Here is a 23,030-nt window from a genome sequence, read left to right as displayed (position 1 = left end):
ATCAGCAACACAACATTATCAGCTCTGCTTTCTCTGCTCTCTCCTCTTACAATATTCCATGTCAGCACATGTGTATGCAGTAGACCTTATTAGTGCCTGGTGATGTCCCTCCCTTTCTGAATGTTGATTTAATGTGCTGAATGTGTCTCATGCAAAAATCTTTCATACAACTTTTTTTAATAAATACTACTCATACTCACAAAGGTGCTTTGAAAATTAGCATGTAAAACATGGCTTTCATCCAAGTGAAAGCTCTCTCAATTCCCCAAGTGCAGGTGACAACTTTCAGACCTATTTAGCTACTTCCTGCATTGGCTGTATATGAAGCTGATCTTTTTCAAGGGCCAAACCCTCCTCTTTGACCCTTTAAACAATGTCAGCTTCCTGCACAATGGTGGCAGTCACAGTAGGTAGCTAAATAAGTCCTACAGTTAGCTATCTGCATTCTGTGATTTGAGAGAACTTTTACTTGGATGGATGTCATGTTAGATATGCTAATTTTCCAAAGTACTTTTGTGAGCATTAGAAGTATTTATTAAAAAGGTGTATGGAAGATTGTTGCACAAGGTTTATGTGCCTTTTTTGTCTAAAAGTGTGGTGTAAAGATTTCCCAGTCCAAAAAGAGCTACAAGGCTGAGAACATTGTGTCTATTTGTAGTCCCTCTGTATAATCTAAAGGGATTTTTTACAACAGTTTACCAATGGTGGTGATGGTGGTGGTGTGTGTGTGGGGGGGGGGGAGCTGTCCTTTTAACACTTGTGTTCTGCCACTCTTTATGTTTTTAACTGTATTGGCTTTGTTAGTGTAAGGCTCAGTTCAAATTGGTGTGAGGCGAGAACCCTGCAAATCCACTGCGGGTTCCCACATCACACTTGACTCGCAGGCAGTTCACACTGCCATATGCGAACCGCTGGGTGTGTCAATAGAAAGTTATTGACACCCCTAGATCGGTCCGCATATTGCAGTGTGAGCTGTCAATTCCGACATGAATCGGATCACATGGTGAACACCCATGCGATCCGATTCTGGGGCGGACCAAAAAAAGGGTCCTGCACGACTACAATCTGTATGGCTGAGTTCGCATCGCACAGACATCGCCTGTGATTTGCACTGCAAGCGGTGTGAATCACATCCCATGTCGGACAGCGCACCAGTGTGAACCGAGCCTTAAACAGGACATTATGTTTATGGACTATGGCTTCTACAGCCTGTAAAATGAAACTGCAAATACACTAAGTAAGCAGGTTTACAGATCAAATGTATAAAAAAACAAGAATATTTGGAGGCCTCATAGACATTTAACAATTTACTTTGCCTAGAAACAATTTTTGCTAGTCCTATGATTACCAGTGTTTTCTGGTGATTTTTGACTTTCTGAGCACTGTGGTTGTGTCTTCCAAGATTTGCTGAACAAGCCGGACACAGTTTCAGTTATATCACTTGAGCTCCTGTGTTTGACAGACATATAATTCATTAGTAAAGGAAATATAGTAGGGGGTCATACAGCACAATGCATGGAGCCAAAGATCGTTACTGAAGCAATGACTATCTATCCAATCAGTTCACAAAAACATTTGTGACGTCACTGAGCCATTAAATGCAAAACAGCTCAGAGAACTGTATGAGAACTGTATGAAACCCAGAACTGCAGCCAGTTCATACTTTAGATCATATTTTAACCCCAATATCTGCATAATATATGGCCTTGTCTGTACAGCTCCATATGCCTTAAAATGACTCTGTTACTTGGCTCCCTTGAAGACCTTTAATTTCTGATGTTTTCAAGAGATATTAGAAGACAGTAGAAGATTTAAACTGACACAATAATAGTTTGCAGTAAATTTAATTTTAACAAGTTTAACATTTATATTTTTAACATTTATAAACATTTAACACAATAATACACAGAATATGCAGAGCACTATATGTTCTACAAATGAGAGAGTACAGCAAAAGCTGTCTGAAGGGAAAGCAAGAAAGGTGGGGGGCAAGAAGTCCCTGGAAAACATGGACAATTGGTCTGGAGATAAAACCTGCTGGTTTAATAAAAAAATACAAAATATTGGCATTATTATTATTGTTCAGCTCCAAAAGCTTTGCATTTTTTTACAAAGTAAAGGAATGGAGTACTATTACAGTACAGCACAGGGGCAGCACAGTGGATAAGTGCTTATCACTTCTGCCTAACAGCACTAGGGTTGCTGGTTTGAATTCCAACCATGGCACTATCTGCCTGGAGTTTGCAAGTTCTCCCTGTGCCTGCATGGGTTTCCAGTTTGCCCTAACAGGTTTTCCTCCAAAGACATGCTGGTAAATAAATTGGCCCTAGTATGTGGATGTATGAATGTGAGTTAGGGACCTTAGATTGTAAGCTCATTGAGGGCAGGGACAGATGTGAATGTACTTTATATATATATATATATATATATATATATATATATATATATATATATATATATATATGTAAAACGCTGCATAAATTGACAGTGCTATATAAGTACCTGTATAAATAAATAAAAGAGGGTTCAACAGTTTATATTTTCCTGTCTTAAAAAAATAAATAAAGCAGTGTTATTTTAGTCCTAACTGCAATAAACAAATAAAAGACTGAAAATATACACAAAGCCATTGTACATTCCCTTTAATTCAATGGCAGGTAAGCAAATCAGAAATATCGTCTTGAAGTGGTCAGCCTTTAAAAAAAATCTTATCTAAAGCTAATTATTTTGTGGTAGAAAGAGGAGAGTTTCCAGCTCTGCACACAAATATGGTGAGGAAGTACCACTTTACTAGTTGTTTTCGTTTTCATTTATATATGTATTTCATTTTGTGTAATATTATGGAGAATGCAAGAGATAAAATGGTAAAAGCTATGCTGACCACCATTAGAGTAGAAATAGGGCCATAAAAATATAGAGTGAGGGACTGAAATATTACTTATAGGTGACTTGACCAAAGTCTTTGTAAAAAAAATCAAAGCAAACAGTACAGATGTTCAAGATTGGTATTTATTAAATAAACAAGCACAGCTTTTAATATAAAATGTTTTTTTTTTTTACCTGTAGTCATCATTACGATTATCATTGTAAGTCCCACACAAGCCACTGGTTGTATCTTTGTAGCTGGCATCAAGGATAACATAAAGGCGGTTGCTGGCAAAGTCATACTGCAGATTAAATGTTTGGCTGACCACATCCAGGAAGACTGAAGAACTTCTTAAGACAGTAATGGTATCTAGGTGGTAATGTAAATACAGTATGAATGAAAACAACTTCCTTCTTAAGAAATCAAACATATTGTTCAACTGAATATAGTTTAGAAATCATTGCTTTTATAGTCAATATTACTGTCTCAGGGAAAATAGATTGTTGGGGAAGGTTAAAGTGTATAGTGAAACTTTTTTTTTTTTTTGGATGGTGTATGGAAAGATAGAACCCCTTTCAGATTTTTATCTCTATTATTTCTGGTGATTATTGTCACCAAAAATGATTGATTTACATTTAAAGGGGTTGTAAACCCTCATGGTTTTTCACCTTAATGCATTCTATGCATTAAGGTGAAAAACCTTCTATGGTGCTTCAGCCCCCCAAGCCCCCATTTTACTTACCTGACCCCGATCTTCCTCTGGCAGGGAACGTGCACACCAGCACTAGCTGGTGTCTCGTGTCCTGATTGGATAGATTGATAGCAGCACAGCCATTGGCTCCCGCTCTTGTCAATCTAATCTAATGATGCAGCGCCGGGGGGCGGGGCAGAGTCCTGCATTCTGTGTAAATGGACACAGATGCAGGACTCGGGAGCGCGCCCACACCGGTGCCCACCAAGGAGAGAGTTTCTCCAACGTGGACACTGGATGCGGTGTGGAGCCACCAGCGCCGCTGAGGGACCCCAGAAGAGAAAGACCGGGGCCACTCTGTGCAAAACCAACTGCACAGTGGAGGTAAGTATGACATGTTTGTTTAAAAAAAAAATGAGGGTTTACAACCCCTTTAAGAATTTAAGAGTTGTCACCAGAACAATAGGAGAGGAACATTTTTCCAATGGAGACACCTGTTCTGACAACTGTCTAAGAAAGCACTTGGCCTCACTTTGTAGAGATTTCCTTTCATTTCCAGCTGTGTTTCCAGAACAGGAAGGGAAACATCTCCCAAAAGAGTGACAGATAGGAAACAATAAAATAGAAGAGGTTTTAACACTTCCCTGCACTATCCAAAACAAAATAAAGCAAACAAAAAAAAAGTCTGTGCTATAAGTAGATATTAATGGACCAATGTTTGGACGGTTCCCCTGGCTTCATTTGAAAGAAGCGTGTGGGTGGAGCCTACTTGCCCTGTACACGGGGGTACCTTTTGCGTGGAGCCCTTTCATCAATACCCAGGATCAGGCAGAGACTGTGGTCATGTGGAAAATCGAACATTAAGGCAGTGCCCCAACTTAGAGATGAGTCTTTACACTGTATGCTTTAAAAGTGTCCTGTGCCATGTCACTGCACACTGTACACTTAGTAGATGTTGCATTATGAGGGATGTGCTGAGCCTGTGCCCATTCCATTAGTAACAGAATGGGGTCCCGCCGTACATCTAGCACGGACCTCATGCGTGCACTTATTAAATATTTCACTTCCTGTAGCTTTTTACCAGGCCTTAGATTTCCATAATGCGGGTTCTGATCTGGTTGCTATTGGATACTGACTGCTAGAGAGAGAGGGAGCCAGAACATCAACCCCCCTCACTACCAGAGGACCTGTCATCTTACCAAGCACCAGATCTAACGACTGGTTGCTTGGTTACTCCTAGCAACTACGCTCCTTCCTCCTTGTCTTCCAGAGTTAACCATTTGTAGTGGTGTTACTTCATACTCCGTAGTGCTTTACACACCCTGGTTCTTCGGATACCCCAGTACCATCATTCCCCTTTAGATCAGGCTCAGAATGATAATGTAACTTTTCTGAGCAATTAGCAGCATAATAGTTCAATGAGAACAATGTCCTTGTCCTTGTCTTAATGTGGCTGCCCAGGCATACCTCTGTCAGGTGAGAGTCCATTTTGGCATTCTTCATAGCTTCGAAAGTTGCGGTGTCTTCAGCAGACTGCAATGCATAGTAGTCCCGATACCACGGGCAGAACAGAACCAACCAATTCAGCAAGAAGAGCCTAGACCTTAGCCTTCCCCCTTTTTATAGCACAGGTGTGCTCGCTAGGGCCAAAAAGCCCAGGAACTGAGCTTACAACAGTTAATCCTGCCTCCCATCCTGGGCCAGCCATTAACTCGCTATAATCAACACATTTCAACCTGCCTACAAGCTATTGTTTTAAAAAAATACCTTTACAACTATTGTTTTTTTCTCCATAAAGTGACAATGTAAATCAGTTGGTCTGGTATGGTCACAGTGTAATGTTGACATTATACTTCATATGCTGATATCTTTCAAGAGTACATTATACAATCCTATGTAAATGAATATAAAATTATCAGAATATTTTGCCCTTAAAGCTCTTTATTAACCTTACTGCAGCCAGTCTAGTCATCTAGCTACCCCTACCAGAAAAGATAACAAGGCCTAGGTACACCCAGCTTACTGGTTAGGCAATGAAGGAGTTGCAGCACATGGATAAGATTATGCCTCTTCTCTTGCCCCCTATTAAAATGTTTATTACCCATGCATGCGAACTGCTGAATGGCCTGACTGCTGACCATCCCTCTTCCAGTTTAAGTGCTGCTATACAGATGATTAGAGGTGACTGATATGAAGATAGGTACAAGCACTTATACTAGTCGCATGCTTTTTGTAATAAATATCCAATTGCATTAGTGTATGTGTGTTTGTGTGTGTGCTAGATCTGCCTTGCTATTATTCAGATTCTAAGTATGAATAACTCTATGTTTCTTTCTGAAACGTGCTTAATGTATGTAACTTACCTAGAAGAGAATATGGAAGATCTGACTTCTCTCCTGCCACAAGTATGCTTCCATCTGACTGTAGTCTAATGTTTGCCTTTTGTTTAAAATTCACATCTACAGAATCAATACAAACTGCTTCCGGATCCTACAACAGAAGAACAAAAGTTATTTATATGAAATTCTTTTCACCTGAGTTATACCAGATGTCTGCTGGCACCCACCGATCATTTGGTACAGAGGCAGAACAGCAGTCTGCCTATGTAAACAAGGCAGATTGCTGTTCTATGAGTAGGGAATTCATGGATCCTGTGCTCCTGCAAAGCAGGGACAAGGATCCATGTCTTCCCCTAGTAAAAGCATCTCCCACACTACAAAAACACAGGCTAGACTCTTTGGTCACCCAGGATGTTAACCCCTTCCCAACCAGTGTCATAAGTACAGTGACAGTGCATATTTTTAGAACTGATTGCTGTATTAGTGTCACTGGTTCACAAAAAAGTTAGTACCTGATTTGTCCGGCGCAATATCATAGTCCCGCTATAAGTCGCTGATCGCTGCCATTACTACAGTAGTTAAGAAAAAAAAATTCCATAACTATATCCTATAGTTCGTAGATACTATAACTTTTGCGCAAACCAATCAATATACGCTTATTGGGATTTTGTTACCAAAAATATCTAGCAGAATACATATCTGCCTAAATTGATGAAGAAAATATATTTTCTCAATTTTTGTATTGGATATGATTTATAGCAGAAAGTAAAAAATGTTGTTTTGTTTTCAAAATTGTCTGCCTTTTTTGTTATAGCGCAGAAAATAAAAAAACACAGAGGTAATCAAATACCACCAAAAGAAAGCTCTATTTGTGGGAAAAAAAGGACATAAATTGTATTTGGGTACATTGTCACACGACCACGCAATTATTAGTTAAAATAATGCAGTAGTAGTAGTGCTGTAGTAGAAATAGTAGTGCTGTATCGCAAAAAAAGGCCTAGTCATGAAGGGGGGTAAATATTCCAGAGCTGAAGTGGGTAAGCTGCTAGTAGGGTCACTTACCTTCACATCACTGTTCACCTCAGAGCATAGCTTATTGTTCAGGTTGATAGTGAAGTCTTGTGTTTTGACCAAAACATAGCTGCAGGTTCCAGGAGTCTCATATAATGTTCCATCAAATGTGCGAATCATCTGGTATGCAGTCACAGAACAGACACCTGAAAAACAGGAGGTCCAGAACATTATAGCCATTACATTATTTAAAGTAGAACTATAGGCAATTGTTTTCATTTTGGATAGAGTAAGGGTGGGTTATGACCCCTGTCAGTTTTTTTTGCCATTTGTGTCCCATTGGGGAGATTTACCTTCACTTCCTGTCCCATAGCCAAAACAGGAAATGGGAGGATATTTCTTCAAATTAAGGGAATCCCTTTGAGCCCCCCTGGTCAACAGAACTAGTGTCCCATTGGAAGATTTCCCATCTATTACCGTTCTGGGGACAACCCAAAATTTGGATTATCTTTTAATGGTAACTGTAAACAGGACCAGTAGAGAGGGCATATCTCCCGAACGGGGGCCAAGGTGGCAATAAAAACGTGTGTTCTAAACCATCTCCACTCTATCCAAAACTTAAAAAAAAGTTTTGCTGTTAGTTATATATTACAGCATGTTATATGCAATGCATTCTTCAATTAACTAAATAAAAAAAAATAAAAAAACAATATTAAATACTGTCATTAAATGTGGAGATACATTTTGGTATTGTCACCTAGGATAACTAGTTTAACTACACTTTACTTCATTATAATTCCACAGCCCACAGTAATGCATGAAAACAATAGTACCAGATACTGTATATACATAATTTCTACCCAAACTATACTGGTACTAATCACTGTCATTTAAAATACATATACTATGAGAATGTACATTCAGTGAATGTCACATTCACTGCTCTATGAATACACCTCTAGAGTATTGTGGACAATAGCAGAAAGAGATAAGTAGATTGATAAAAAATATCCACGCTACATACTGTTTTCAGCCATGCTGCAGACAAACCATCTTCTATGAAAATGTCAAGTAACGAAGATATCATAAAGGCTGGCCAAAAATTGGCATTGACAAGTACGCTTTGGTCTTTTCAAGTTTACAAAAAATGAAAATTTGCTGAAAACTAAAAATGAAAATACAGCACATAGGATATTACCTGGACAACTCATATTTTTCACACAGGTCAGGGCTCCATCATTGCATGTACTAAAACACAAAAGATAGTCATTAATGGGGGGAGGTATCCTTAATGTGGTTTTCAGTAACAAAATATATTTAGCTGACTTTTTCACTAAAAACATTGATTATGCTGATTTTCATGTTTCCTATTTCCCACATTGTGGTATGAAGTGCACAGTGTAAATTCAAAGGATTCAAAGCTTATTGTGCTTGAACTATGTTTCAGATACATTAGAATTCCCCTGTTAGTGACAATGCTTCTTCCACCATACAAGTCTCACCCAGTGGCTTCCCAGATTCCTATGGTACCAGTGTCATATGCAGCTTTATGTGTAAATGTAGTAGCTTGGACATATGATATAAACTAGGACTGTAGTCAACCAGCAGGTATCGTTAAGGAGAATATGCTCACCTTCTGCTGCTTCTAACAAGGCAGTGATTGGTGCCTTAGCAGCCTATCCACAGGCCCAAACTTTGTTACATGGTAAGCATTTTGGGGTTATGGAAATGCAAAGTTCAGAATGTTGGCCTTTACCAGGGGACTTCGGTTTAGTTTTGAGAAGGTGGACTGTTCCAACACAGTTATGACATGGTACTTGATGTGCCTGCTATGTAATTGCTGGTTGTTTTGTCCGCTACAAGCTTACTTTGCCCTCTAAGCACTGTGAAAATGTGGAATAGATTTCCTCAAGGACTAAATCTGGGCAGCTCAGCAGACTGTTTAAAAAAAGGTCTGGCTACATTCCTAAATGCACAAAATATAACTGGTTCTACTGGATCTACTAGGAGGTGTCTGCTGGCAAACATGAAGTGCTTTACCATCACAAAATTACAAGTCACCTCTTCTGCCGCATACACACGGTCGGACTTTCCGATGGGAAATGTTGGATGTGAGCTTGTTGTCGGAAAGTCCGACCGTGTGTATGCTCCATCGAACATTTGCTGTCGGAATTTCCGCCAACAAATGTTTGAGAGCAGATTCTCAAATTTTCCGCCAACTTCACTTTGTTGTCGGAAAGTCTGATCATGTGTACACAAGTCCAGCGCACAAAAGTTCACGCATGCTCAGAATCAAGCAGAAGGAGCCGCACTAGCTATTGAGCTTCAATATTCTTGGCTCGTCCTACGTCTTGTACGTCACCGCATTCTCACGTTTGGAATTTTGGGCCAACATTTGTGTGACCATGTGTATGCAAGACAAGTGTGAGGCAACATCCTTTGGAAAAAAATCCACGGTTTTGTTGGCGGAAAGTCCAATACTGTGTACGTGGCATTACAGTCAATCAGCAAAGAAATGTGTAAAAAATGTTTGTCCTACCATGTGACACAATCAAGTTCCACAGTTTGTCCATCAGCCACAATATCTTTGTTAAAGGTACAAGACTCTCCTGAATGCTTTGGTGGTGCTGTAAAATAAGGATAAAATATGATACATACATTTAATAATTGATAAAACAATGAGCCACGCAGGAATAGTTAATTCCAAACAAGTGTTCATAATAATGTTTAAACACTGTGCCAAGGGCATCTTGTCATACCCATGAAGGAAATAAAGGAAAAATTGGAAGGCGGACTTTTAAGGCTGCCACTGTAATCCCACTGTATTCCTTAAAAGTCTGCCTTCCAATTCTTCCTTTTTTTCTAATACATCTTGGATGTGGTGCCACACATTGCATGTTGTGTCTCCTTAAAATACTTTGAAGGAAATGTATATCTATCATAACTCTCAAAACAAAATCAATACCCTGCAGTGCTGATTGATTGGAAATTCTTTGCAAAGTGAAACTTCACAACATTCACTAAGCTCTGGGGCAAATTCCCCTGCAAAATGCAACATCCCCTGCAGGAATCAAAAAGACCCATAATAAACCAGTGAAAAACACAATAGAACCTTATTAAAACAGAAAGTATCTGCATGTTTTTAAAAATCCCCAAAATAAACAGTTTATTCTTGATTTTCAAATCACAGGACACGGGCAGCGCAGCACTGACCACCCGCTGCACCCGCCGGACCACCCGCGGCACCCGCCGGACCACCCCCAGCACTGACCACCAGCGGCACCAACCAGACCACCCACTACACTGACCACCTATGTCACAGACCATCCGCGGCACTCGTCGGATCACCCGCAGCACTGACTACAGCGGCACCCGCCGGACCACCCGTGGCACTGACCACAGCAGCACCCACCAGACCACCTGCTGCACTGACCACAGTGGCACCCGCCGGACCACCCACGGCACTGACCACCCCCCGGTCCGGCGGCACTTACCCGCTGTATGGCGAGGCTGTCCTCCTCCTCTCCTGCAGTGGCGGGGCTGTCCTCCTCTCCTCCAGTGTGAGCAGCAGCGGCTCCAGTGTCCGCCTCCCCCATGTGTCTCCTCTTCCGCCAAAGTGCTAGGAATACAATAGGATCGCTTGCCACTTTGGCCAATTGGGGAACAGGTCTCACAGACCTGCCTCCTGATTGGCGGGGAGGAACTGTAGTGTGACCATAGCGAACATTCACTTGCTATCATCACACAACAGGGTGGGATCGGCACGCAGTGCTCTGAGCCCCGAGCCCACCCTATTTTGAAGCCTATTAGAGCCTCTGGCTCTAATCACGTGCTTTAAAATACACTCCCCCGCCTATCACCACCATAGTAATTCATGTGTCTGGCATCCTGAAAAGGGCTGGGCGCATGTATAGGAAGGGCGGCAGAGGCGTTGGGGGGGCGGCGCCCATGCGCCGACAATGCACAAGCTGCCACTGATAATGTTATAGAGCCACTCATTCCAAACTGCATAAATATATTTCAGACTTCATGGCTGTACACAGTGTGGTACATGAAAACAATGGCTTATTTTGGGGTTTGCGTTGGAAGCGAGACATGCAGCTATCATTTGTCTTAAGATGGATCAGTTGTGCTATGACTTCATTTAACACTGCCCCACCAGGGCCAAACAATGTTAACTATAACAGTCCAATGTGCAGATTCTCAACTTAATAGGGAAGCAAAAGTGGAGCATATTTTATTACTTAGCCATACTGTCAACTACCCTGAATCCAAAGGGACTGTCTCAGTATCTAAATTAAAATTCTGGGGTCTTGCAAGTCCAGAACATGATCCAAACCTCAGTATCGAAACACTTTTAGGTGCCATAGGCTCAGACCTACATGCCATCTCTGTTAAAGTAATTTAAAAGGCTCACGGTTTTTTATCTTCATGTATTCTATGCATGAAGGTAAAAAAAAACCTTATGTATGCAGCAGACTCCCTAATACTTACCTGAGCTCCCTCTCGATCCAGCGAGGTGCACGAGAGCTGAACTTTTCCCGGGTATCTCATTCCTCATCGGCTGAGATAGCAGCAGGAGCCATTGTCTCCTGCTACTGTCAATCACTGCTAGTGAACCATTGAGAAGAGAGTCGGAGCGGGGCCGAGCCGCACGTCTATGTGTCTTATGGATGCATAAAGTGGAGCTCGGGAGCGAGCATGTGCTAGTGCCCCCAGAGCAAGTGGCTTGCTATTGGGGGCACTGGCTAAAGAGAAGGAGCAAGGAGCCCTTCTGCCCATGCATACTGTGCCCTATGTACCTCCTTTACACTGCCCTGCTGACCCCTATACTTTGCCATGCTGACCCCCTATGCTCTGCCCCACTAAATCCCTGTTCTCTGACCTACTGACCTTTTGTGCCCTGCCCTGCTGACCCACTGTACAGTGATTATCTCAGGTTTGACACAGAATTGAACATTTGCGCAGAAAAAAGCAAGCACAAGTTTTACATTAAAAGGGTATGTTTCAATATTTATTCTAATATTTAATGCTATTATATCAACAGCTCACTGATCACAATGTTCCGTGAGCTGTAGATCTGAAAATTATTTCAGGAGTACCCTGAAATCCCAAACTTTTTTCCAAGGGTAAATCAAAAGTAAAAAGGTTGAGAAATCCTGCACTATATTGTACATTACAGACTCCTGCACCATATACACAATATAGTGCCGCACTATACCTACATTGTACATTACAGACTCCTGCACCATATACACAATATAGTGCCGCACTATACCTACATTGTACACTATATTGTACATTACACACTCCTGCACGATATACAGATTTTAAATGACATATTCCTGCTCTATATACACTATATTGTACATTACATATTCCTGCGCTATAAACACTATATTGTACTTAACATACTGTATGCATGACCAAAGTGTTCATTGTCTTAACAGTTGCTGGTAGTTAACCAGTCCCTGACTATTCTAGTGAAGTTCTTCTGTAAGGTAGGCTCTGATGGAGTGTTATCTCTTTGTCTATTTCCAGTGTACACAAAATTGTATTTAATGGCAGTGTTTTACTTTTTACTAAATTATTGTGTTGAAGTGTATATATGTCTGTGAGACTCTTACTTGTGGCACAGCAACCTACTCATATTTTTAGGTACAAGAAGGCTTTTGTTTCATTTAACCACGCTCCTTCCCTCCCACTGTTAATGCAATTTGGCCACACCCACACCCACGCACTGCATGCACCGCATTACTACACTACTTTAATTTCCCAAAGGAACCACAGGTCCTTTACAATCCTAGCAACACCCCTGGTGCAGTGAAAACCATGCCCACTCTTCATCACTGCACACTAAGCACATTACATTTTTTTTTAAGTAAGCAATGGGGCGCAGCTTATAATTTTGCACACAGGCCCACTGATTTCATAAAATGCCCCTGGACCAACCATTATATTTTATATGTTATATGAGAAATAACATTTGCTATTAAATAACAATTTTTATTATTTTTGCTTTTATTAAAACCTCAAAAACAAAGTGCCTTTTACCTGGTGAGGTAGCAGGCGCTGGTTCTATAACCTCTGTGGGGTTCACTGGTTCCTCAGGTATTACAGGCACAGGCTCTGTGGGTTCCACTGGTTCCTCAGGTACTACAGGCTCTGTGGGTTCCACTGGTTCCTCAGGTACCACAGGCTCAGGTAGCACAGGCTCTGAGGGTTTCACTGGTTCCTCGGGTACCACAGGTTCAGGTAGCACAGGCTCTGTGGGTTCCACTGGTTCCTCAGGTACTACAGGCTCTGTGGGTTCCACTGGTTCCTCAGGTACCACAGGTTCAGGTAGCACAGGCTCTGAGGGTTTCACTGGTTTCTCGGGTACCACAGGTTCAGGTAGCACAGGCTCTGTGGGTTCCACTGGTTCCTCAGGTACTACAGGCTCAGGTAGCACAGGCTCTGTGGGTTCCACTGGTTCCTCAGGTACTACAGGCACAGGTAGCACAGGCTCTGTGGGTTCCACTGGTTCCTCAGGTATCACAGGCTCTGTGGGGTTCACTGGTCCCACAGGTACTACAGGCTCTGTGGGTTTCTTGGCTGTTGAATGTAACACAACTGGAATTAAGTATTGCAACATATTATCAAAGTATACACTTATGCTTTCATTTTGTGAATACTGTTACCTCATTAAATCTAAAGGAGTGTCAGTTTAAAACATTAGCAGAGTGCTGAGTCTCATTATTACATTAAAATTGCAGTTTTGATTACAAACCCACCTTATACCCACAAAGATCAACTTTAAAATAGATACATATAGAGAATGTATATCCCAACGTGGAGAAAGGAAATGAAAGGATTAAAAAATGTCCCTCACTGAATGAGTAGGAAGCATAATAGCACTTTCTTAAAACTGAAGGTATCCGCATATCTTAAAAAATCCCAAAAAGTAACGGATTTAAACGAATCCGGAAAAAATGTACGAATTCGAAAACAAATTTAAATCTAATTCGAAAAAAATAGAAATTGATTTTCTAAAAAATACAATAAAATAATAAAGCAATAGTATATATATATATATATATATATATATATATATATATATATATATATATATATATATATATATATATATATATATATAAATAATATTTTTGTTTATTCTGTTCTATTGATTTTCTATGCTTTTCTTTTCTATTATTTTCTATTCTATAATAGTCTTTTCTATTCAAATTCAAATTCATTCTATAGGAAAGTCGAATTTTGGAACATGGCTTTTAAGGTTCAAATTTTGTATAGAATGAATTTGAATAGAAAAGATTTGAATAGAAAAGAATAGACTAGAAAAACAATAGAACAGAATATATATATATATATATATATATATATATATATATATATATACCATATTTATCGGCATGTAACATGCACAGGTCTATAACACGCACATTCATTTTAAGAAGGAAGTTTCAGGAAAAAAACCTTTAATTTTATATAAAGAACTTTGGGTCAGTGCCCATCTGCAGCGTCATCAGTCTACATCAATGCAGCATCATTAGTCCACATCAATGCAGCCTCATCAGTCCACATCAAAGCAGCAGCCTCGCCATTGCCATCAATGCAGCAGCCTCACCATTGCCATCAATGCAACAGCCTCACCATTGCCATCAATGCAGCAGCCTCACCATTGCCATCAATGCAGCAGCCTCACCATTGCCATCAATGCAGCAGCCTCACCATTGCCATCACTGCAGCCTGATCGATGCCCTTCTGCAGTTTAGAGGGAACAGGGAGCAGGGCGGAATGAGCGCCAACAGATTACATACAGTGAGAATCTTCTATGATGGACAGAACAGTGGTCCAATGGTGGCCAGGAGAGCGGACTTCCTATTACAGAGGCCGCCAAGTAAACAGGAGATTCTCACTGTATGTAATCTGATGGTGCTCATCCCGCCCCCCTCCCTGTCCCCTCCGAGGCAGCTGAAATTGAAGTATTGGCGTATAACACGCACATGCTATTTGCACCCGATTTTCATGGTGAAAAAGTGAGTGTTATACACCAATAAATACAGTGTATATATAAAACATCTTCCGAAATTAGAATATCATATAGAATGAAATTGAATTTGAATAGAAAAGATTAGAATAGAACAGAAAATAATATAAAAGAATAAACTAGAAAAACATATATTGTATTTTATTCTATTCTGTTCTATTGTTTTTCTATTCTATTCTTTTCTATTATTTTCTATTCTATTCTAAACTTTTCTATTCAAATTCAAAATCATTCTATACGAAATTTGAATTTCGGAAATTGGTTTTATATATATATATATATATATATATAAAACCAACTTCCGAAATTGGAATTTGGTACAGAACGAATTCAAATTCGAATAGAAAATATTAGAATAGAATATATTATATTTTTTCTATTCTGTTCTATTTTTTTCTATTCTTTTATTATTTTCTATTCTAATCTTTTCTATTGGAATTCAATTTCATTCTATATGAAATTTGAATTTCAAATGTGGTAGAATTTTCTCGAATTTGATAGTTTTTTCGAATGCGGTAAAATTTTTTCAAATTCGAACACGAACTAAACGAATCCCAAAAACGAATGTAACGAATGCAACAAATTTAACTAAACAAATTTAGTTAAATAATGAATTGAAACTAAACAATTTTTTTCATCCTGCACATGTATAGCTATGATACCAATTTAATACTCATTCTAGATCAGAATGTAAGGAAATATCAAGTCATTAGATTAGAATGAAAGACTGTGTAACTAGCATATTGATAAGGCTAGATCAGCAGTGAGAGCTCCCATTTAAATCTTACCCCAGGTTATCTTTAAAGAAACATTAAGCAAGGAGCTGCCAGAGGGTGCAGGTAAGGTGAGCATATGGGGTTAGGGGATACTCTGTGCAAAGACACTTTCACTTTGCCTTACATGGGCAAAAGGACAGTGTCTCTGTAATCCTCCTTACAGATTACATGTATGTAACCTGTGTAAGGTAATGTAAGGATATATGCAAATGCCATATTTTTATGATCTGAGTTGATCTATGGTTTATAGATCTAAAATACTTGGCTATATTGGAACTTTATATGTCTGATTATTTATATATACTTACTCTCTACTTCTTCTGTACCCTTTGAGTTTTCTTCATATAGTATGTGAGCAGTTTGAGGTATAATTATTGGCTCTATTGTGACTTCTGGGCTATTAGTTGGAAAAGTGCCACTGTCCAAGTCTATGTCTTCAAGGGAGGACTTTCCAATGTCTTTTTTTAAATATAAATAACAATTAATTAAACTGTGCAACCTCATTCTTATGTTAATCAAGAGTTACACTAGTTACAATATTTGAATAGGGCTGGCATAAAACGCATATGTATTACATTATGGTAAAGTGTACATAATTAGTTTACTAGAATTCTCTAAGATACCCAATAGCACAAATCAAGGGTCAGTGTTTTAGTTTTAGTATTTAGTATTTAGTTTTTTTCATATTTAAGCGGGGAGGGATTAGAACACAAGCCAGGTATTTATTTATGTCCGTGCCCCAATTATAGAGATGCACCTACCCAATAGCACAGATCAAGGGTCAGTGTTTTAGTATTGGGGATTACATAGTCCACATTTGAAAGGTAATGGAAATTGTAACTATTGGTTGAATAAAACTGTTGAAATATAACTGAAGGCAAAACTTTTTTTTTTTATATTTAAGCAGGGAGAGATTAGAACACAAGCCAGGTATTTATTTATGTCCGTGCCCCCATTATAGAGATGCACATACACTTGGGTTTCTATTCTTCCTGGTGATCTTTATCACTAAAAGTGAAAAGAAATCCCAAACTTTGAACGGTCACCAGAGCAGGAAGAGAAGGGAAATCTTCCATTAAGTAGTTCTGGTGAACCTGGTGACTGCTAGGGATTTTCCTTACTTTGGAGAGATTTACTATCACTTACTGTTGTGGTTATGTCATAGAAAGTGAAGAAGAATCTCCACGCTGGGATACAGATGGAAAACAAAATTCCTGACAGGAGTTATAACCCTGACTTTTTATTTCCAAAATGAAAAAAAGGTTTTACCTTCAGGTCTACTTCAAGGAATTTTAAGAAAAATTTTAGAGAAGGATAAAGCTTGGTCAGAAATTAACTTACGTTTCTTCCCTGGAGAGTCATGTCTTCCCTTGTGTTTTCCTTCATGCTTCCCACTATCCTCATGGCTGTCACTGCCATTCCCTACTTGGATTACATAAAATAGTAACAAGAGATTAAATATATAATATAGAAACACAAGAGATTAAGTTAGCTAAAGGTCAACACTAGCCAAACTATTTTTATCTTAGAATAAGAATAATTTAGAGCATCTGTCAACTAATGTCACCATTTGGGAGATTTCTCCTCCTCCTCTCTATTTATTGGGTGTCAGACAGAACAGGAACTAAAGAGAAATTTTCCCAAAAAAGACACAAGCAGCAATGAAAGATTTTTTCATTGCTTTTAGATAGGGGAACTCTCAGAACCTCTGTCAGTATTTTATTGTTGTCTGTCTCCCCATTATTCTCTCAGACTGGAAAACCAGACTGAAATAGGAAGAAAATCTACAACAGAGACAAAGATATAAATTAAAAACTAAGGTTCTAACTTTTCTCTATTCTACTAAAAAAAAAGAAAAAAAAAAAAAGAATAAGCATTTTGATTTCAGTCGTTGTAGTCAGAAAGTTACACCTATTTCCTTTTGGGTGAAATGTTGCCAGTAGCACTTGAAGTGTGTGTGTGTGTGTGTGTGTGTGGCATGAATCTCTCTAATTAAGTCCTAAGGAACAATAAAAAATTGACAGGAGCTCCAGCCCTTTCCCAAAATATCCATTCGCCAAAATATCCATTTGCCAAAATAACCAAAACTTAAATAAAATAAACGTTTGGCTAGAGTAAGCCTATTAGTTAATTCTTATAGCATCTGTGACAGTCAGTGGAAGACATTAAAAGCAGCTAGTAGTTAGAAATGGGATCACTACTGTTTTTCAAACTTGCATTAGAAAAATTCCAGAAACTTGTTGGGGTAGCAAACACCTCCATGCAGTGTAAAACATGGTCCATAATGCAGTAGAGGAAAGATTATCTAAACAGATTATTTATACATTAATCGCCATAATATTAATTTTTAGATGATATTGATAAACATTCATTATAGAAAAAATGTCCCTTTTTTCCTTTTGAATTATCTTCTTCAGATGACCCTTTTTTTCCCTCCTTTTATGCAAATATTGATCTTCCCTTGTTCTTCATCACTACCTTGCCCATTTCTACTTTTACCGCCAGATAGTGGATGATCTAATATATTTAGATGATTTTATGAAAAAAAGATCAAAGTCTCTTTAATAAACCAATACAACTTAAAGGTTCTGTTTACAGAATGCATAAATGTAACCCCAAAACTCCCTGCATCTCCCCCCTCTAAAACCTGTCCCAGAATATTTTTTTTTTTACTTGACCTTCCTTCTGTAGTGAGAAACAGCTTTAATTATTGATTGTGACATAATCACCAGGCTTGTAAAATATTTGAAGAGGCAGCTGCTAGGAGGTCAGTTTCTGTTGGTGCAGGCATGCCCCTAGAACTACAATCTACAAAAGCCCTTTCCTTACATCAAGTACATGGGCTGGCTTATTGGATTCAAGGCAGCAGCATTGTTTTGCTGAGAAATGTATAAATCTGGAGTTGCAAATAGCTATGTGTAAGATAGTCCAGAAGGAAGGGATGACAACACTTCTTGGGATTCAGCAAATGTACGGTATTGGTCGCCCAAACAGGAAGTTAGAAGCTCATTGCAATTCTGGCAGATCAACAATAATTTTTATGAGAGGAGAACTCTCATAGGCTCTGTGAGTATTTTATTGTTGTATGTCTCTTTGTTGTCCGTCTCCCCATTTTTTCCTCCCAGTTCCTGCCCCAGTGACAGTTGTCACACAGAGCAGGAAGAAATATCCTCTGTGGGGGCATAGACAGTTCATTTAGTGGATGTAAGCCAAAAACATTAGACTTCCTCTGGAGTTTTAAGTACTACCTGGGGCTTCATTAGAGGGATTTACTCCCACTTTCTGCACTTTCCCCCACTTTCTGCTGGACAGGAAGTGGGGGAAATCTCTCTAATGGAGTCCTGAGGAGCAATACAATTTTGGCAGGAGACTCAGTAGTTCCCAACTCTATCCAAACTAGCAAAAAGTTTTGGCATCGCATACATTTCAAAATCTGATAGCGGGTCCAATACTTTGCCAAAATAACCAAACCTTAAACAAAGTAAAAGTTTGGCTAGAGCTAAGCTTCAAAATAATTTTTATAGCATCTGTGACAATCAATGTAAGACATTAAAGGTAAGCTGGTAGCCACAAATGGGATCACTACTTTGTTTTTAAAACATGCATTAGAAAAACATTTGGAAACTTGTTGTGATAACAAACATCTCCATGCATACAGTGTAAACATGGTCCATAATACAGTAGTGGGAAAGCTATCCAAATAGATTATCCATAAATGTATCCTCACAATATTCATTTTAAGATGAAATTGATAAAAATTCTTTCTAGAAAAAATGTGCCTTATTTTCTTTTGAATTATCTTCTTCGAATGACCCTTTCTTTGCTCCTTTAATGTGAATATTGATCTTTCCTTGCTTTTCGTCACTACCTTGCCCATATCCACTTTTACCTCCAGATTGTGAATGACCTAATATATTTAGAAAATATTATGAAATGGTTGTAAAGAGTTCAATGCCTCTTCAATGAGCGAATATGACTAAAATGCTATGTTCAGATATTGCCTAAATTTAACGCCAAGCCTCCTTCCTCCCTCTGACCCAAAATATTTATTTTTGTTTGACCCTGCTTCTGTAGTGAGAAAAAGCTTTTATTACTGTTTGAGACATAATCGTCAGGTTTGTAAAATATTTGCAGAGGCAGGTGCTAGGAGGTCAATTTCTGTTGGCTCAGTCATACCCCTAGAACTACAACCTTCAATAGCCCTTTCCTTACAAACAATACATGGGCTGGCTTATGGGAGCAGCAGCATTGTTTTGCTGAGAAAGCCATCAATGTATACATCTATAGTAGGAAACAAATATGTGTGGGACTGTTCACAAGACAGGACTGACAACACTGCTTAGGATTTGAGTTCAGCAAAATAACTGTATTGGTGACCCAAATATGAAGTTAGACGCTTATTGCATTTCTGGTAGATCAGCAGTTTTTTCATGTTTTCTTTGTGTTGGGTTTTGAAGGAAAAAAACCTGGGGAAAATGTGCATGTATTGGAGAGATGTACAACTTACAGCATTTACATATTGTTTATAAACAGTATATATATATATATATATATATATATATATATATATATATATATATATATATATATATATATATTTTTTTTTTTTTTTCATGAACAAGCATGAAAAAACCTATGCCATTGCCGAAAAAGAGTGTCTCGCTATTAAATGGGCCTTAAACTCCCTGAATTATTACTTGTTGGGGAGGTCATTTAAGCTGGTCACCAACCATGCTCCCCTAAAGTGGATGTGTGACAACAGGGAGAAAAATGCCCGCATGACAAGATGGTTCCTGGCTTTACAGCCCTTTAAGTTTACAGCAGAGCATAGGCTGGACAAGCTCCAAAACAATGCAGATGCCTTCTCCCGCACGCGCTGTATGCTTGGGACAATTGCTCAGCCGCAGGGGCTTGAGCAGAGGGGGAGGATATGTGACGGTATGAGAGGTGAGGTCATCGATAATCGGTATATTTCATCTCACATTCCTTCTATTGTAAGGTAGAACCCCCGACCCAGGTTTGTCCAGCCTCTGTGGCAGGCTTGGTTCCGGTCCAGGTGTTGTGGTCCACTTGAGTCCATGCTCTGGTGGACTTTAAATGACCAGGAAGAGAGCACAGCAGGGCTCTGGCCTGAGACTCAGAAGGGAAACTGAAAGAGAGGAGCTCTGTTTGATTGGATTGAAAAAGAAGGTTTGCTTTACCATATGTTTTGTGGGTGACGGGGACCAGCCCCACACCGCATAGAGAGCAGTCTACTGTTTAGTTTAGCGCCGGATGGCAAGGATTTACTTTAATATTTTTGTTTATTTTTATGACTTTGCAAACCACTTGTAAATAAAGCTGGCAACTGCCTGCACGCTGGCCTTCATTTTCGAGAAAAGGTGATCCCCACGAGCTAATCTCCCACAATATATATATAATTTTGCTCTGACATACACTTTAAGAGACCCTATAAACTGGTGACTGGAGAGAGATTTGTGACATTTATTACTTGAATTAGATAATATAGTAACACAAGAGATTAACCTATGTCAAGGCCAACACTATATAAACTTGTTTTAGCTTCGAATTAGAATAATATAGAGCATTTGTCAAGTAGTGTCACCATTTGGGAGATTTCTCCTAATCCTATGTATATTTATTGGTTGTCAAACGGAACAGGAACTGAGGGGAAATTCTTCCAAAACAGACACAAGCAGCAATGAAATAATGATTTAGATTAATTTTATAAAGGGGAACCCTCATAACCTCAGTCAGTATTTTATTGTTGTCTGTCTGCCCATTATTTCCTCTCAATTCCTGCCCCGGTGACAGTTGTCATACGGAGCAGGAAGACTGGAGAAATATCCTCTATGGGGGAATAAACAGTATTTAGTTGATGTAAGCCAAAAACACCTCCATGCATACAGTGTAAACATGGTCCATAATACAGTAGAGGAAAAGATATCCAAACAGATTATCTATAAATGTATCCTCACGATATTCATTTAAAGATGAAATTGATAAACATTCTTTTTAGAAAAAATGTACCCTTAGTTTCTTGTGAATTATCTTCTTCGAATGACCCTTTCTTTCCTCCTTTAATGCGGATATTGATCTTTCCTTGCTCTTCGTCACTACCTTGCCCATTTCCACTTTTACCTCCAGATTGTGGATGACCTAATGTATTATGAAGATATTATGAAATTATAGTAAAGAGTTCAATGCCTCTTCAATGAGCGAATACAACAAATATGCTATGTTCAGATATTGCCTAAATTTAACCCCAAATCTCCTTCCTCCCTCTCCCCCTCTATAGCATGTCCCAGAATTTTTATTTTATTTTTTTGACCCTGCTTCTGTAGTGAGAAAAAGCTTTTATTACTGTTTGAGACATTTTCTGCAGGTTTGTAAAATATTTGTAGAGGAAGCTGCTAGGAGGTCAATTTCTGTTGGCTCAGTCATGCCCCTAGAACTACAACGTTCAAGAGCCCTTTCCTTACAAACCATACATGGGCTGGCTTATGGGAGTCCAGGCAGCAGCATTGTTTTTCTGAGAAAGCAATCAATGTATACATCCATAGTAGGAAACAAGTATGTGTGGGACAGTTCACAAGGCAGAGTTGACAACACTGCTTAGGATTTGAGTTCAGCAAATGAACTGTATTGGTAGCCCAAACAGGAAGTTAGATGCTTATTGCATTTCTGTTAGATTAAATGTTTTTTCATGTTGTCTTTGTATTGGGATTTGAAGCAAACAACACTGTGGAAAATGTCCATGTATTGTTGGAGAGATGTACACCTTACAGCATTTACATATACATACTGTTTATGAACATATATATATATATATATATATATATATATATATATATATATATATATATATATATATATATATATATATATATAATTTTGCTCTGATAAACTGGTGACTGTGAGAGATTCATGGCCATTCATTACTTGAATTAGATAATATAGTAACACAAGAGATTAAGCTACGTCAAGGCCAACACTATATAAACTTGATTTCGCTTTAAATTAGCATAATATAGAGCATTTGTCAACTAATGTCACCCCCATCAGTGCCACCCATCAGTGGTACCTATCAGTGCCCATCAGTGCCACTTATCCGTGCCACCCATGCGTGCCACCCATCAGTGCCACCCATCAGCGCCCATCAGTGGCCATCAGTGCCGCCTTATCTGTGCCCATCAGTACCGCCTTATCTGTCCCCATCAGTGCCACCTTAACTGTGCCTATCCGTGCCCATCAGTGCAGCCTATCAGTACCCACCAGTGCCGCTTCATCAGCGCAT

At 39.1% G+C, this 23,030-nt stretch overlaps 1 protein-coding gene across 13 annotated transcripts in view; it reads right to left on the bottom strand.

Annotated features, from left to right (window-relative positions):
* The window catches only part of LOC141110752 (uncharacterized), a 263,647-nt gene that overhangs the window by 143,328 nt on the left and 97,289 nt on the right, over positions 1 to 23,030 (bottom strand). For 10 of the 13 annotated variants that reach the window (XM_073602320.1, XM_073602328.1, XM_073602327.1 and 7 more), the window contains 10 exons: positions 21,764 to 21,892; positions 17,075 to 17,158; positions 16,042 to 16,191; positions 12,962 to 13,501; positions 9,447 to 9,534; positions 8,106 to 8,155; positions 6,959 to 7,113; positions 5,925 to 6,047; positions 3,061 to 3,239; positions 1,349 to 1,449 (listed from right to left, as the gene is read on the bottom strand). In XM_073602320.1, the coding sequence (XP_073458421.1) occupies positions 1,349 to 1,449; positions 3,061 to 3,239; positions 5,925 to 6,047; positions 6,959 to 7,113; positions 8,106 to 8,155; positions 9,447 to 9,534; positions 12,962 to 13,501; positions 16,042 to 16,191; positions 17,075 to 17,158; positions 21,764 to 21,892 (1,599 nt within the window). The remainder of the gene's footprint in view (positions 1 to 1,348; positions 1,450 to 3,060; positions 3,240 to 5,924; positions 6,048 to 6,958; positions 7,114 to 8,105; positions 8,156 to 9,446; positions 9,535 to 12,961; positions 13,502 to 16,041; positions 16,192 to 17,074; positions 17,159 to 21,763; positions 21,893 to 23,030) is intronic. The other 3 variants (XM_073602321.1, XM_073602329.1, XM_073602332.1) reach the window with 3 other exon arrangements.

This window comes from Aquarana catesbeiana, linkage group LG10 (assembly GCF_042186555.1).
Source record: "Aquarana catesbeiana isolate 2022-GZ linkage group LG10, ASM4218655v1, whole genome shotgun sequence".
In the NCBI taxonomy this organism is placed as follows: Eukaryota; Metazoa; Chordata; class Amphibia; order Anura; family Ranidae; genus Aquarana; species Aquarana catesbeiana.
The sequence above is the reverse complement of the archived record's forward strand: the minus strand, read 5'-3'. Positions and strand labels throughout refer to the sequence as shown.